Here is a 15667-nt window from a genome sequence, read left to right as displayed (position 1 = left end):
AGAGGGCCTACCGCGACCCAGGTTAGACGTGTTGCCTCTCTATCGTACTTGTAAATTCGTAAGTAAGTGTGGCAGGGAGGCAACATGTCGAACGTGGTTCGCAGTAGACCCTCTAAATTACGTGCCGTCGGTCCTTTGAACTCGAACGGCGTAAAAGTTTAACACTCTGCTGTATATGCATACTTTGTAACTGAAGCAATTTCGAGTTCGAAGAGACCATTTGTATTGTTTTGAAAGACTGCGATTGTGTTGAACACGAACCAAATTTTATTTAGAATACTAGTTCGCCTGGAACAGAGACCATGCGATACATACATTTTGATCCCATTAACCGACGCAAAAAGAGTGTTTTGTGTCTGGGATTCGTTTGTCTGCATTGGGGATTTTACTACATAGGACGCCTTTTAAGTTCTGTCGTTTGGTAAAAGTAAAGACAATATGAGTGTTAATTGGTATTTATTGTTTTTAAAAGTAATCACCGTGATACGTAATACACTTTTTCATTCGATCGAACTAGTTTTCGAAACACTTATTAAAGTCCGAAGTCGGGGGCTCCAAAATGGCCGTTTTGTATGCCTCAACCGTTTCTTCAGGCGTTCGGTACCGTTGATCACGAAGTCGTTTTCGGGAGGTTTCCAAACGACAGAACTTAAAAGGCAGCCCTCGTATTATGACTAGTTGACGGATACTGAATGATATTTTTACCATTAGAATATGTGTCTTGGGGCGAAATCGCTGCAGTCATAATTGCCAGACAGGTCTGCCGGGCACATCTGTACGTACCTATATCTCTAGTTCTCTAAGCTATAATTGTGTTGAGAGAAAGTTTCCTAAAATCGCGAATCTTTCCACTCATAATTTTCTATCGAGAGCTAGCCACGATCGGTACCAAAAATTACGAATATATAAATGTTTTATGCGACTAGCACATTTTGTAATTTTTGCAGATAAATAATGGGTCGAAAAGTGACGGTGGCGTCATGCACGCTCAACCAATGGGCTCTCGATTTCGAAGGGAACCTCAGTCGGATCCTGCAGTCCATCCAGGAGGCCAAGGAGATGGGTGCGCTTTATCGGACGGGGCCGGAGCTCGAGATATGGTAACTTGTAATCTTCATACTTTAGTTAGGATGGAAGTCTGCATGACAAACAGGGTTAGATTAGTATTGGATAAGATCGGCGGCTAAAAGATCATATACTAAAATAAAATATACTAGGCTCGACTGGATGCCGTCCTGTAAGTCGTGGGCGGGTAGAGTGTAGGTTGTGTAGGTAGACTAGGTAGATCTCCGTGAGCTCGGCATTGGCGTGAATGTATTTGTATCTGAATTTATTGGAATCTGTTTTGAAAAACAAGTAAAAGCGAACACTGCCATGTTAATCCATGCAATGTTTGGCATGGTAAGGCAATGTTGAAGCAATTGGCGCAACCACACTGTTCGCGAAACATGCGTAATTTTTTTTGTTTATGTAAATTTAGCTAAAGTAATATTTTGGACGAGAAGATATTCCGTAGCTTCCGAAACCGTTATAGTGGTATATATTTCAGCGGGTACAGTTGCGAGGATCATTTCCACGAGCCAGACACCTACCTGCACAGCTGGCAAGTTCTGGCCGAGCTGCTAAAGTCCCCCACATGCAAAGACATGCTCATTGACGTGGGCATGCCGGTGCAGCATAGAAACGTGTCGTACAATTGCCGCGTGGCGTTCTACAATAAGAAGATACTGCTGATCAGACCAAAGATGATGCTGTGCGAAGACGGGAACTATAGGGAGTCGAGGTGGTTCTCATGCTGGACTAAAGTAAGTTCAGATTACTTGTGATAAGAAGCCGTTTGTGTTGATATTTCTTTATATTCATGACTGTTCGTCACGAATTTTCTAACTAATAGTGAATATTACGCAAAACTCTGCGTAGGGGGCACCACTAGCACAAATTGTAAACAAACCGCCTTGATTCATCAATGTCATATTTATTCGTAACAAATAATCTGGCATAGTTTATATAAGTACTCTATGGTTTACTGTTTATGCTAGTGCTGCCTCTGGCGTTAGAACATTGCAGTATTACTCCCTAGTATTTTTTGGTAATGCCTTCGGAACGGTTAAACGGTTCAACAAAGATACCAAAGGTCGTGTATTTTTGGCAACTAATTAATTATTATACCTCTCTATATAGGGTGACCTTAGCCATTGGACGAACCCTGAAATCCCACGTAGGGTTACTTCTCAGGAATGCTCTGACGTTAATATTTTTTTAATTACAACAATAGATAAAATAAATAAAAAATCGAACAAAAGTTATTTGCAATAATCGACAACAAATAGAAACACACTGTGTTAATCTTTGGCAGTGTTTTTGACAATTTGTTCGAAATATTTGATAATGATGACATTTTACAAAAGTCAGAAGCTTATTAGTGTCATAAATAAAAAAGATAATCAAAAAGGTCGAAGAAGGTTCCATACTGACGACCAAGACGACCGGTCTGGCCTAGTGGGTAGTGACCCTGCCTACGAAGCCGATGGTCCCGGGTTCAAATCCTGGTAAGGGCATTTATTCGTGTGATGAGCATGGATATTTGTTCCTGAGTCATGGGTGTTTTCTATGTATTTAAGTATTTATAAATATCTATATATTATATATATCGTTGTCTAAGTACCCTCAACACAAGGCTTATTGAGCTTACTGTGGGACTTAGTCAATTTGTGTAATAATGTCCTATAATATTTATTTTATTTATTTATTTATACTATTCTTTGAGGATATTACCTTAGGAGCTACTAACACATACAGGCTGCTCCAAAGTAAAAAATGGTAATTTGTTAATTTCTTCGAAACCGCGACACCGGTTGTTATGATACTTTGTACACTGGTTCTAAATACCCTAATGCATATGTACATTTCGGCTTTGTCCAATGGCTAGGGACACACTGTATAACCTCGTATTCCAAATTGTACAAGCGAGTAAAACGATTCTGAAAATAACATGCGTACAGCTTTTGTTGCTTACTGACACTGTCGGTTTTGGAATAATCATAATATGAGTGTTATTTGTGAAGGAGCGGCAAGTTGAAGACTACTATCTTCCGAGAATGATAACAACGATCACTGACCAAAGTACTGTTCCTATCGGCGATGCTGTGATTGCAACAAAAGACACCTGCATCGGTTTTGAAATTTGCGAGGAGCTATGGAATCCACAAAGGTACTTACGTTTTGGCGATTGAGTTCTATTTGCAGAACTATTTTAGAAATTTTAAATTCAAGTCACCCAGAAAAAAAAATGCATATGTATATACATATTGCTTATTCGTTTTAATTTTGTGCTATTGACATTTTTTTTGTTTGTACTACTATTAGAGCTATGGTCGGTAAAATTACCTTTACAGTACATATGGTACTGCTTTCCCGCACGCGTGCGGGGATGAGCACTTTCCGTGCATATGTCGAAACTTTAAATAGTAATATGTACTGTAAAACGTTGTACGATACACGTGCGAATAGATAATTCGCAACTCGTGTGGATTTAAAACACTCTCTTCGGTCGTGTTTTAATTTATCACCACTCGTTGCGAATTTCCTATTTTCTGCACTTGTATCGTAAATATTAACTATTACAGCAAGTACTTATGGTGCTACTTTCTCGCACGCGTGTGGGAATTGGAGCACTTTCCGTGCATATTTCGAAACTTTAAAGAGCCATGTGTACTGTAAAACATTGTACGATACACGTGCGAATAGTTGATTCGCAACTCGTGTCGATTTAAAACACTCCCTTCGGTCGTGTTTTAATTGATCACCACTCGTCACGAATTTCCCATTTTTTTGCACTTGTATCGTAATTAACTATTCTGAAAATGTTATACAAAAAAGGTGTATTTCTATCTCCTCTTGGGGTTCAATGTCCTTTTATGGAACAGAGTTGCTTTTGTTTTGTTTCTTTCTATTTTGAAACAAAACAAATTCAACTCTATTTTCTAATACCATTGATTCCAATTCGATTGCCAATTTTCCTTGTATGGGGGGCCGCTAGAGGTTAAAAGTATTTTTTGCTTTGATCGTAATACGACATCAAGTTTTGTATACTTGCGTGAAAAAAAAAAAAAACTTGTAGACATATCAATCATATTAATATGTTGTAATTGTAGACGAAAGTACAATTTGTATTTAAGAGGATTTTCTGTACGCCCCTAGCACCGTGCATACAAACCATTTATTTATCTACAAATATTTTAGCCGTCACATCGCCCTCGGCCTGGACGGCGTAGAGATCATAGCGAACGGCTCAGGAAGTTACATGGAACTCCGCAAGGCATACGTCATCGTAGATCTGGTTAAGAGCGCAACCTTCAAAAGCGGAGGCGCATATCTGTTCAGCAACCTCCGGGGCTGCGACGGACAGAGGATCTATTTCAACGGGTGCTCCTGCGTTGCCTTAAATGGACAAATTGTCAGTCGAGGGCTACAGTTTGCTTTGGTGGATGTTGTAAGTTATTTCGTTTATGGTAACGTGGGTTCAGTTTTTGAAAAATCATGGCGCTTAACTTCATCGGTTCGAAACCTGATTAAAAAACTTTCGCTCGATAGAAAAAAAAACACGAAGATAGGTCTAAAACGCACCTTTAAAAATTTGAAAAAATATTTGCACAACAGCTTAAAATTTGAAAATTGCTTCTATAATGCAGTTTTATTTTTGACCGCACTCGTCGATTACTTTTTTTTTGTTCAAAATTAGTACATAAATAGAATTTAATAACAATGATATCCATGATCCCTGGCCGCGTAACGTTACAATCGTTCACGCTTCGTAGCGTATCGTAGCTATCTCTCTCTATCACTTCCATATTAGTGCGACTGTGACAGTTGCGTTTCGTTCGCCACGGCGCGAGAACGATATGCACGTTGGCTACGCGGCCAGAGGGCCTACCGCGAACCACGTTCGACGTGTTGCCTCCCTGTCACGCTTACGTACGAATTTACAAGTGCAACAGAGAGGCAACACGTAGAACGTAGGCCCTCAGTGCCTAGCGAGCTGCGACCTGACCTCACGGCGCCGGCGCCTTAAATTGCTCAGTCTTTATAAAACATTGCAGATTTAAGGGCCCTTTTCTCTATAAGCTTGCCAAAAATTTATTAATTTTATAAATTCAAAGACCAATTCGTACTTTAAATTTGACAGCTAATATAGGTGATTAAACTGATCACTGATTAACAAACCAAACGAAACATTACATGGTACAGTCACGTCTGAAAATATCGATACGAAAAATGTCAATGCCCGATTTAGAGGTCTGGAGGCCTCGGGCAATAAAGGAGTGGAGGCCCCCTGGCCCCAAATTAATTTCAAATATAATGGTAAATTCCTCACGTCTCTATTGTGGGGGGGCCCTCTTTTGTGGAGGCCCCGGGGCTGTAGCCCCGCTTGCCCTCCCCTTAATCCGGCCCTGAAAAATGTGCTTAAAATATGTATACACTTGCTTAATAAAAGAGCAATAAAGTTGTGTATGCTTTTGCTTGGCACTTTTTTCGTATCGATATTTTCAGACGACCGTACAGTGCCATCTGTTTCAGCTGTTAAACTAGGGATAACGATGTTTTTTTAGACTTTACATCTCTTCTGCTATCAATATATCTTGTGCTTCTATAGTGGTTTATGTGACTGCTACATAATGAAAGGCATTAAAATACGAGTTTGGGTTTATGTAACGAGCTGAAAGCGTGTCAGAGAGCAGAAAGAAACATCAAACGTGTGTTTTAATGCCTAATTATGTACAATTACATAACACTGTTTTATCTACACGCATATTTTAAGCTCTCTAATGTGTGTTCAAGAACCGCATGCTACGACCGCCATTGCGGCATTTGATCACACTGCAATTGGCATTTCATTTCGTATAAAACGTCATCTCGACTGATTTTAGAAATGAGGACGAATAAAATTACTTTGTTTTTCACAAATGTTGAAATTTGAATGTCATTATGAAATCGATATCGACGTTAATATTACGCAATGATAACATTTTCACAGATAAGAAATTTGTTCTAACAAAACAGTTTATCTTTATGCTAGCCGTGATTTGCGCTTTATGAGCGCATCATAGAAGGGTTATGATTATGATATGTGTGTAGATACAATTTATTATTATATGTTAGAGTCTCACGGGAGTTGTATATTTTCGGGCCGATTCGAAGAATGATTAAGACACGTCTAAGATCTTGGAAAGATCTTTAAAAGACCGATAACTAAACGACATGTCAAAATTGACGTTTATTTCGATTCCGGTGCGATCCCAATAAGATCTATCTACGATATTTCTAACGTCAAAGTGACATTGGTTGCCCGAACCGAGCTGCTTCTGTCAATTATACGACATACAAACGATATCTAAATGAGAACTTATCTAAACCAGAACTTACCGTTATCGTATTTCATTCTTCGAATCGGACCGTTTGTTGTATTAAAGTTCAAATTCCAATGTGTTACACACTAGGTATGCTTTAATCAAATACCTACATTCTATATAGGTTCCCCATGGAACCGATATGAAAATTATGAAAAAGAAGTACCTCTGGGACCTTACGTTTCGTCTCGGGCCCTCAAACTGTTCATTAAAAGCTCAACGAGGTTGCGGAATGTTAGGGTTGGCAACGCGCATGTAACTTCTCTGGAATTGCAGGCGTACATAGGCTACGGAAGCTGCTTACCATCAGGCGGGCCGTATGCTTGTCGCGATTCTGTGGTTAATCCCATGGAGAAATTTGTTTAGTATGACCATCTTTACACATTCTTAACTTTCAGGACACGACCCCAAAATCACCCAGTATTTCATTTCATTTCATTTATTCAACATTAAAAGTCATGTGCATTACAGAAGATGTTAGTTGGATGTAGTCAGTACATGACACCCGGATAGGGCGCATAATGTTAGTACTTATGAGGTACCTAATTACCTACTTATATACTATAGTACTTATAAATTCGTGCATATTCGCTTATCAACGTTATTTATAATATTATACAAACGCATATCTACCTATTATATTACAGTCGCCATCAGATATATCGGAGCGGCCGAGGTGCTCACAAATATCTGAACACTCCTCTATCGTTAAGGCGTTAAAGCGCTTGTTCAGATATTTTTGAGCATCTCGGCCGCTCCATCTGATGGCGACAGTACATTATTTATTCCGTGCTTTAAAATGCTTTTAATTTCCAGGAAGTAGTGGTAGCAACGATAGACCTGGAAGATATCCGGTCATACCGAACACAAATCCGCTCCCGGTCGCACCTGGCCGCTTCTAGCCCGCCGTTTCCGCGGATCACCGTCGACTTCGCGCTGTCGGATGACGACGATGCCTTCCTGACCACAAGTCCCCCTATCGATTGGAAGTATTTGACGCCGGAAGAAGAAATTGAGCTCGGTAAGTCTAACCACACACCTTTCTTCTTCTTCTTCTTTCCGTCTCCGACATGTTTAACGAAAGATACTGCAATTCGTTTCGACATAATTAATTGCAATAAAAAAACGTACTTAGAAAGTAAAAACTTCTAGAGCAGAAACGTATCACTTTCTGCACACTTCATAGAACAACAATGGCCCAATTTCAGAGCATGAGAAATGATAACTCACGCTCGCTTCGTTTGCTCGGCTTCGCGCGCTGTTTGGTCATGGTCAAACCTACCACGCTCCTCCTCGCTTCGCTCGTCGTCGTGTTTTTGGACTCTGACAGAGTACCGTGGAAACCCTCGTCAAAATTAGTTTAGATTGAAAAATCCTAGTTAAAACTAGTTTTCACAAAGGCACGTTGCGAAAACTAGTTAACTAGGGGAAGCCCGATTTCACTTAAAACGGGTTTATACAGTAACATTGTATATGTTCTTATTGAATTCCTTTAACTTCAGGGTATGGGCACAAAATGATGATGATCTTTCCGGCCGATTTCGACCATGGCGATCTTCGAGGTGAACCCCTGTGCACATTGAGGGCACGTGAGGACACCATCTACGTAGTGGTAGTGAATGGACGCAGGCTGGCGCGTTTTAGCTCGTCGCGTATAGCATCGAGGTCAGCTTTACGTTGCTCCTCGAAATCGCGCACATTGCCCTGCACAAACCTTCCCACTGAGAGGCGTCAATGTTGCATCTTTTCATGTAGCCCTTGACCCCACGACAGACCAAAAAAGCGATAGTTCGAAGTCGTGAAAGCGGATATGAGCGTAAACGGGCTCCCAGGATCGCGCAAAGTGGAGGGAGCAAGTAGGAAAGCGGACCCTGACAAAGGCCGGGATAACGCTATGTAGAAGAAGAAAGTAGCTGGTAGCTATACGACACGTTAATTTATTTGATAAAAAAATATTTTATATGTTATGTCTTAATGCTAAATAATATCGAATAGATCATCATTTAGAGTTAGTAGGTTATTTGGTTTACTAACCAGTTTCTAGTGTTTATAAAAATCATTTTAAGTATATTGCTTAGTCGGGCGTCTGGCTGAAATTAGGCTATCATTGACATAGAAATCGAATCTGGTGGCCTAGCGGTAAGAGCGTGCGACTTGCAATCCGGAGGTCGCGGGTTCAAACCCCGGCTCGTACCAATGAGTTTTTCGGAACTTATGTACGAAATATCATTTGATATTTACCAGTCGCTTTTCGGTGAAGGAAAACATCGTGAGGAAACCGGACTAATCCCAACAAGGCCTAGTTTATCCTCTGATGGCAGTCGCTTTCGTAAAAACTAGTGCCTACGCCAAATCTTGGGATTAGTTGTCAAGCGGACCCCAGGCTCCCATGAGCCGTGGCAAATGCCGGGACAACGCGAGGAAGAAGATTGACATAGAAATCGAAGTTGTTTTTTTTATTTTATATTCTGATTGTAATAGGGTTTACCTGGCATTGTTATGCTAACCTATGAATTTTAGATGATTTGGCATAAAAAATGTGGTCTTATGATTAAAACAAAAATGTATGGAGCGGGAACAAAAGATCTATATACATATATCGAGACATATAGGTATATAATATGCTTAATCGTCTGATCCACCAACCACCAACCTCGAAAATGCGGAAAAAAAATTGGGTGCTTCATACATCTTGGCTGTCTGACCTTGACATTTTCTAATAAATTTTTTTTTGCGCGATTTTGGGGTCGGTCCTATAGTAAAAGTTGCTCAGTATGGCCTATGTATTCAGCCCGTAAATTATTGCAGGTGACTAAATAAACAGCCTATATATGACAGTCATAATATTCAATTCTATTGACAGCTTTTAAAGTTCAAATTTAAACAATTTTTTTATGACATGCGTTAAGTGGTTAAGTTTATATCTAAATGAGTTGAAACATAAAGTATATTATTATAGTGTATATTATATATTATAAAGGCAGTTGTAGTCATAGCGGTCATAGGGGATCTACTCTCGACAGCGCGGTGTAAATGCGATGAACGTAAAAACATTCAACAAACTCATGAATGGGTCTAAAAAACACTTCAAAAACTCTAAAGCCCTAAAAGGCATTAAAGGTAAGGGCATTTATTCGTGTGATGAGCATGGATATTTGTTCCTGAGTCATGGATGTTTTCTATGTATTTAAGTATTTATAAATATGTATATATTATATATATCGTTGTCTAAGTACCCGCAACACAAGCCTTATTGAGCTTACCGTGGGACTTAGTCAATTTGTGTTATTTGTCCTATAATATTTATTTAAAGGATTCGATTTGCCGCAGTGATTTTGAACTTTATTTTATAGTGATAGAGTTAAATTTTGCGTAATTTCTGACACTCATAATATTAGAACGTTTTTTTGATCAATATCCTTTACAAATCCCCATTAACGTGACGCGATTGTCATGGTTTTTGAATAAATATCAGTATTGTTTGTTTGATGCAGGTCCAGCGTGTTGGTTGTGGGACTACCTGCGCCGCTCGGGACAGGGTGGGTTCTTCCTGCCGCTGAGCGGCGGCGTGGACTCGACCAGCACGGCCTGCATTGTGTTCTCTATGTGCACTCAGATATGCGACGCTATACAGAAAGGAGGTACCGTCCTAACATCTCAATCTGCAGGCCGTTGCAAGAAAAATTACCAGACAAAGGGCCTGGCCGGAATGCCATAGTAAAATCGCCCTTGATTGAATATGAAATATTTTTATGCACGTTTATTTGTATTATTATAAACTAGGGAATGCAAACCGGTTTTAACGGAAACCCAAAACCGGGTTATTAGAATTTGAAAAAAACCGGTTTCGGTTTTATTCGGTTTTTTTTTATTTACCTAAGTTGCATGTTTTATTCATTATAAGGGTATAAATCGGTCCTAAACCGGTTGAATCGACATCAAATCAAATAATGTGGTGTTGTGTTAGTTTGATCATTTGTAACGCTAAATGAATTTTTACGGTACAAAATACAAAAATACGAAAGATTTAAATAATTTAAAGTATTGCCAGTGGCAGGACATCCGTGCTGGTGTACGAATTGTATAGTAGTACTTTTTAATAAAAATGGGTATAAAAGGTCTTATTTATAATTTTATCATGCGATGCGCTATAGAAAAATTCCACGTAATCAATTATATCAATGGCAGCTTTAGAGTCTTTTGTTGGTTCGGTGATAACGACTTACCGACAACCTGTTTAGTCTCTTTCGCACTAATAAGAAAGAGTAGTTCAAACCCGAAAGAATGGAATTACTTGACTACCTGTGTTTGCCCAGTTTAAGCTAACACCATCAGTTTCTAATATATTAGAAGACAGCGAAAAACTTAGAGCAAGATTTCGGATTGGGCCATTTGATTTAAGACAAATAACATTAAATTATAAATTGATATTGTCATATATTTAAATGTCTAAACAACAAACCAAAAAAATAATTTAATAAAATTGGTTTGTTCCTAATCCTAGTTACAAATAACATTAATTCATTTGACAATTCCCATACAATACAATAAAATAGTCAGATATTGTCTTTAATTTCGTGATAAAATCGTGTATATACTATACTAGCATTCGTTTTTACACATGAAGCAATCTTTTCTTTATTCCATGGCGATGAATTTAAGAATTGTTGATTCTAAAAACCGAAATCGGTTTTAACCGGTTTCGGTTTTTTTTTGTAAAACCGAAGAAAAAACCGGTTTTGAAAAACCTCCGGTTTTTGCATTCCCTATTATAAACATAATCTTATTAAATATCGTGCCCTAAATTCTTACCGTTTGCGAAAAAAATCAAAAGCAGTTTATTTTCTGCAAAACTACGTAACCGATTTACTTGTTCTTAGGATATTTATACACTTGCAAGTTTGCGAAACCTCCCATATTTTGATATAATATATTTTAGTTTTACAAAACTTTTACTAGTGGATGGATCAACAACTTCGACTTTCAAGTTATTTGTTTCAGTATACATATATTCTAATCGATACAATACTTTGACCCGTCACTACGTTTTTTAAACTCTTATCGAATATGGTATCTAGCTGCTTTGCATACGTGCCAAAAAAAAAAAAATATGCCGCTGCCGCCCACCGTACCCGTGTAAAGGTTTCCTTTTTACTTTTTGAGGTACGGGACACTAAAAAGAAATCGGTCTCATAGTCTACGAGTAATCGGTGAATATACATTAAAAAGTAACAATCTCCACTAATGGATACCCTCAATTCTTTTAAAGGCTTGTGCACAAATCACGCGAGGTTCGATAGGGGGGAGGGGGCATGAAAAAATCACGACAGATCACGTTAAGTTAATAAGGAGACCTCACGTGTATTTTTTTATAGTGAACGAAACTAAGATAAAATATCTACTACATACATTTTCTCGGTTTCGTTAAACATAAATCTTCACTTAGCACTTCAAAATAGCGAGTATAAACAGGATTTGCTCTATACAATACTATTACTATTTATCTTAAAATTAGGTCGAATGAAAAAAAAAATACACGTGAGGTTATGTGGGGGAGGGGGGGTTAGCCAAGAATCTCACCAAATATCACTAGGGGGGGGGGGAGGGGGGGTCAAAAAAGTAGCCGAAAAAACCTCGCGTGATTTGTGCACAAGCCCTAAGCCGGTTAAAAATTAAATAAAAAATTCACACAATTTGCTTCCAGAAAGTCAAGTGTTATACGATGTGCGTAAGATTCTGTGTCAGGCGGACTACACGCCGTCCGACCCTATGGAGCTGTGCAACAGACTTCTCGTCACTTGTTACATGGCCACTGAGAACTCCAGCCAGGAAACCAAACAGAGAGCTTCACAGGTACATACAACACAAAACACTCTTTATTAAAACAACAATACAATCAATACAACAAAAAAAACAATACTATGGATACACGTTGGACGACTTGTCTGGCCTAGTGGGCCCTGTCAACGAAGCCGATGGTCCCGGGTTCAAATCCTGGTAATGGCATTTATTTGTGTGATGAGCAAGGACATTTGTTATCTATGTATAATGTTATTGTGTCCGTTGGGATACGGCGAAGTAAAATAAAACAAATTGTGTTGCTCTGAAAAGAGATTACATTTTTATTAAAAACAATGGTACGATGTATGCATGTCCTGGACCTTTCATGAATCAAATAAAGTAATACCTCTTTTTGACGTGACAACGTCTTATAATTCGATGGAGCCGGCTGCACGCACGAAAAAACATGACTCATGCGGCGTTACCTCGCTCCGAGGCGTTGCATTTAAGGCTTGAAGTGCAAGCGAGAGCGCGCAACGAGCGACAAAGAGGCACAATCGGCCTCCGCGTTCGGCAGCAATTGTATTTATGCGTACAAATAAATGTAAGTAACTTGATCAATTCAATTGTGATTTCTATTTACCTCCTTCTCTATATCCATACTAAATATCTATCAAACAAATAAAATTAAAATTTTCTTTTGAAAAACGAAACCATTCCATCAGTATTTTCTTATGACGTTGTCACGTTCAACTATCGTCAGTAAACCGACTTTTTTTCATCAAACAATATAGTACATTGTGCAACGAGGGGGGTAAGTGAAATTTTGGATACGAGGGTGGTTATTTTTGCAATCGTATCGCTTTTTTCTTAGTATTGTTGATTCACTAATTCATAAATAGGTTCTCATTGCCAGTTAAAACTATGTCAAGTGTTAAAACCACGACATTTTCCTTAAAAAAAGTGTGAAATAATAGTACATTGTGCAACGAGGGGGGTAAGTGAAATTTTGGACACGAGTGTGATTATGTGTATGGGTGAGTTTGCAATATTCTTACCCCCGGAGTTACACACAATGTTTTTCATCAAACTTGCAAAGAAAAAACTAAAATTTAAACGAAATAATTCTTAAATACGGTGACATATCAAACATTCGTCCGCCATTTTGTAATTTCTTGACAGGTTAGCATCGAGGGCACAGACCTATTCGGCATTCAGCCACGATTGAAAATTATGTAAAATATTTTAAACGGCTGTTAAATTAATCTATTATTTACTTTTAAACATAAACAAAAATATTAAATTATAAACGTCAGTATTTTAAAAGTAAAACTCATTTATGGTACTAGGTTTGTACGAATAAGTGACATAATATAAAAAAAGCTATGTTTTAATAATTAAGCTTTTTTTCTTCACAATCCATAACTCCCGCGGGAACAAAATAGGCCTTTGTCCTTCAGTACATCTTTATGAAATAAGACCTTTTTCGAGCAAGTGTGTTGAAAACAAAATTTGTCCCATTTTACTTTAGACAACAAGGTTCCAATGAAAAATAGGAAAATGTTATCTCGACAGTTCAACCCTTTTCCAGGCCGCACCAATCTACAAGGTTTTCCCAAAAAAGCCAAATATATTCCAATTAATCCAGCTTCGATGATTCATTTGAAGACAAGTAACATTTCCTGAAAGTGTAATCTAATTTGAACCTTAAATCGTAATGCTAAAGTTGAAATTCTAATGGCGCGTATGTGTTCGATAAATCGTACTATGCCAGTAGGGCTAAGATGGTTGGCTCTTTATCATTTGTCACCATGCCTGTCACGTTCTAACAACTACGTAAGTGCGAACGTGACGGGCATAGTGACAAGCGTTAAAATTGGAACCATGCTGCCACTACTGGATAAGGGTTAAAGACTTAGGCTGGCGTGTTTCAGCTAGCAAGCCAAATAGGCAGCTACCACTTCCCGATCGCGATCGACGCGGCCGTGAGCGCCGCGCTCGGGATCTTCACGGCCGCCACCGGGCTCGTGCCCAAGTTCCGCGCCCAGGGGGGCTGTCCGAGGCAGAATCTCGCTTTGCAAAACATACAGGTGAGAATGGACCTTATGTACTCGTATAGGTTTAATTACGACTCGGAACTGAAATGACGAGACGCGACTTAGTACATAGTACTCCCTTTATTGCAGAATTTTTCAAAACGCACCGAAACGAACTGAATCGTACTTAACCGGAGCGAATACTTGAATAATAAACTATGTATCTTTATCTAGAAAGATTAAGGGGAGAGGTTTCTGCCCAGCTGTGGGACACTATAAAAAAAAATGTTATTTATTCAGGTGTCAAGTCATTACATTACAATAATAATTACAACGCAAATATACAATTAAATTAAATATACAATTAAATTGTTCTAGACTAAAATTAAAGCTAATTAAATAGGTGCAGCGGGGAAACCTTGCTCATATAGTAGCAGGTTGCATACACTACTTTAACAATGCTGTTCGCCGATTCGCTCACTCCCGACGAACGACCAGTGCCTTTTACGCATTATAGCGTAAAAGTCATCTACTCTGTTCTCGGCGAACATACCAGACGCACTACACCGCCACGGTAGCCGTAACATTGCACGAAACGCGTTGTTGTACTGTACTCGAAGTCTATTGAACGATCGTTTCGTGAAATGGTACCACAGCTGGCTAGTGTAGAACGCCTGACAGCACGCCTTGAACAAAGTTATTGTGGCTTGGTCGGAACAGTGAGCAAACCGACGTGCCAGCATGTTGCTTCTCATCGCTACGGCCCGCCGCTGTCTTTCGAGATCGTCATCGTCCTTTAATCTCTCTGTCAAAACATGCCCTAGATACTTAAAACTACTTACACATTTTAATTCTGTCCCGTTTGGCCTAAAAGGTGGAACGAAATCTGGGCCCTTATCATATTATAAACAATTAATTCTGATTAACTACACTATACTACCACTATAACGGCTATAACGGGCTAAGAGAAAAAAAAGAAAATAGCAATGACGTGGGCTCCATATATTCCAGGCACGTCTTAGAATGGTGCTTTCATACCTTTTCGCCCAACTGATGCTGTGGGCGCGCGGCCGGCCCGGCGGGCTGCTGGTGCTGGGCGCGGCCAACGTGGACGAGGCGCTGCGCGGCTACGTGACCAAGTACGACTGCTCCAGCGCCGACGTCAACCCCATCGGCGGCATTTCCAAGACGGACCTGAAGGCCTTCCTGCTTTACGCTAAGAGTCGGTGAGTTCCAGTCTTATTTATAAGTACCCACGCCACACGCCTTCTTGAGTTAACTGTAGGACTTAGTTCGTGTAATAATACTAATCATTTCCTATAATATTTATTTATGTAATATGCTCAGCTCAAAATTTGCATCAAATTACTTGGCCACTCTTGTGGATAAAATGTAAATTTCTCATCAGTTTTTGACTAATAAAGAGAACCTTTACGAGCTGGT

The 15667-nt window shown here is 39.2% G+C and overlaps 1 protein-coding gene across 3 annotated transcripts in view; it reads left to right on the top strand.

Annotated features, from left to right (window-relative positions):
• Positions 1 to 15667, top strand: part of LOC133516828 (glutamine-dependent NAD(+) synthetase) — a 43428-nt gene that overhangs the window by 18188 nt on the left and 9573 nt on the right. For all 3 annotated transcript variants that reach the window (XM_061849819.1, XM_061849818.1, XM_061849817.1), the window contains exons 2-10: positions 948 to 1100; positions 1550 to 1805; positions 3066 to 3211; positions 4243 to 4492; positions 7224 to 7428; positions 9902 to 10048; positions 12112 to 12260; positions 14123 to 14278; positions 15236 to 15450. In XM_061849819.1, the coding sequence (XP_061705803.1) occupies positions 955 to 1100; positions 1550 to 1805; positions 3066 to 3211; positions 4243 to 4492; positions 7224 to 7428; positions 9902 to 10048; positions 12112 to 12260; positions 14123 to 14278; positions 15236 to 15450 (1670 nt within the window). In that variant the 5' untranslated portion in view covers positions 948 to 954. The remainder of the gene's footprint in view (positions 1 to 947; positions 1101 to 1549; positions 1806 to 3065; positions 3212 to 4242; positions 4493 to 7223; positions 7429 to 9901; positions 10049 to 12111; positions 12261 to 14122; positions 14279 to 15235; positions 15451 to 15667) is intronic.

Source organism: Cydia pomonella, chromosome 4 (assembly GCF_033807575.1).
Source record: "Cydia pomonella isolate Wapato2018A chromosome 4, ilCydPomo1, whole genome shotgun sequence".
NCBI lineage: Eukaryota > Metazoa > Arthropoda > Insecta > Lepidoptera > Tortricidae > Cydia > Cydia pomonella.
The sequence above is the reverse complement of the archived record's forward strand: the minus strand, read 5'-3'. Positions and strand labels throughout refer to the sequence as shown.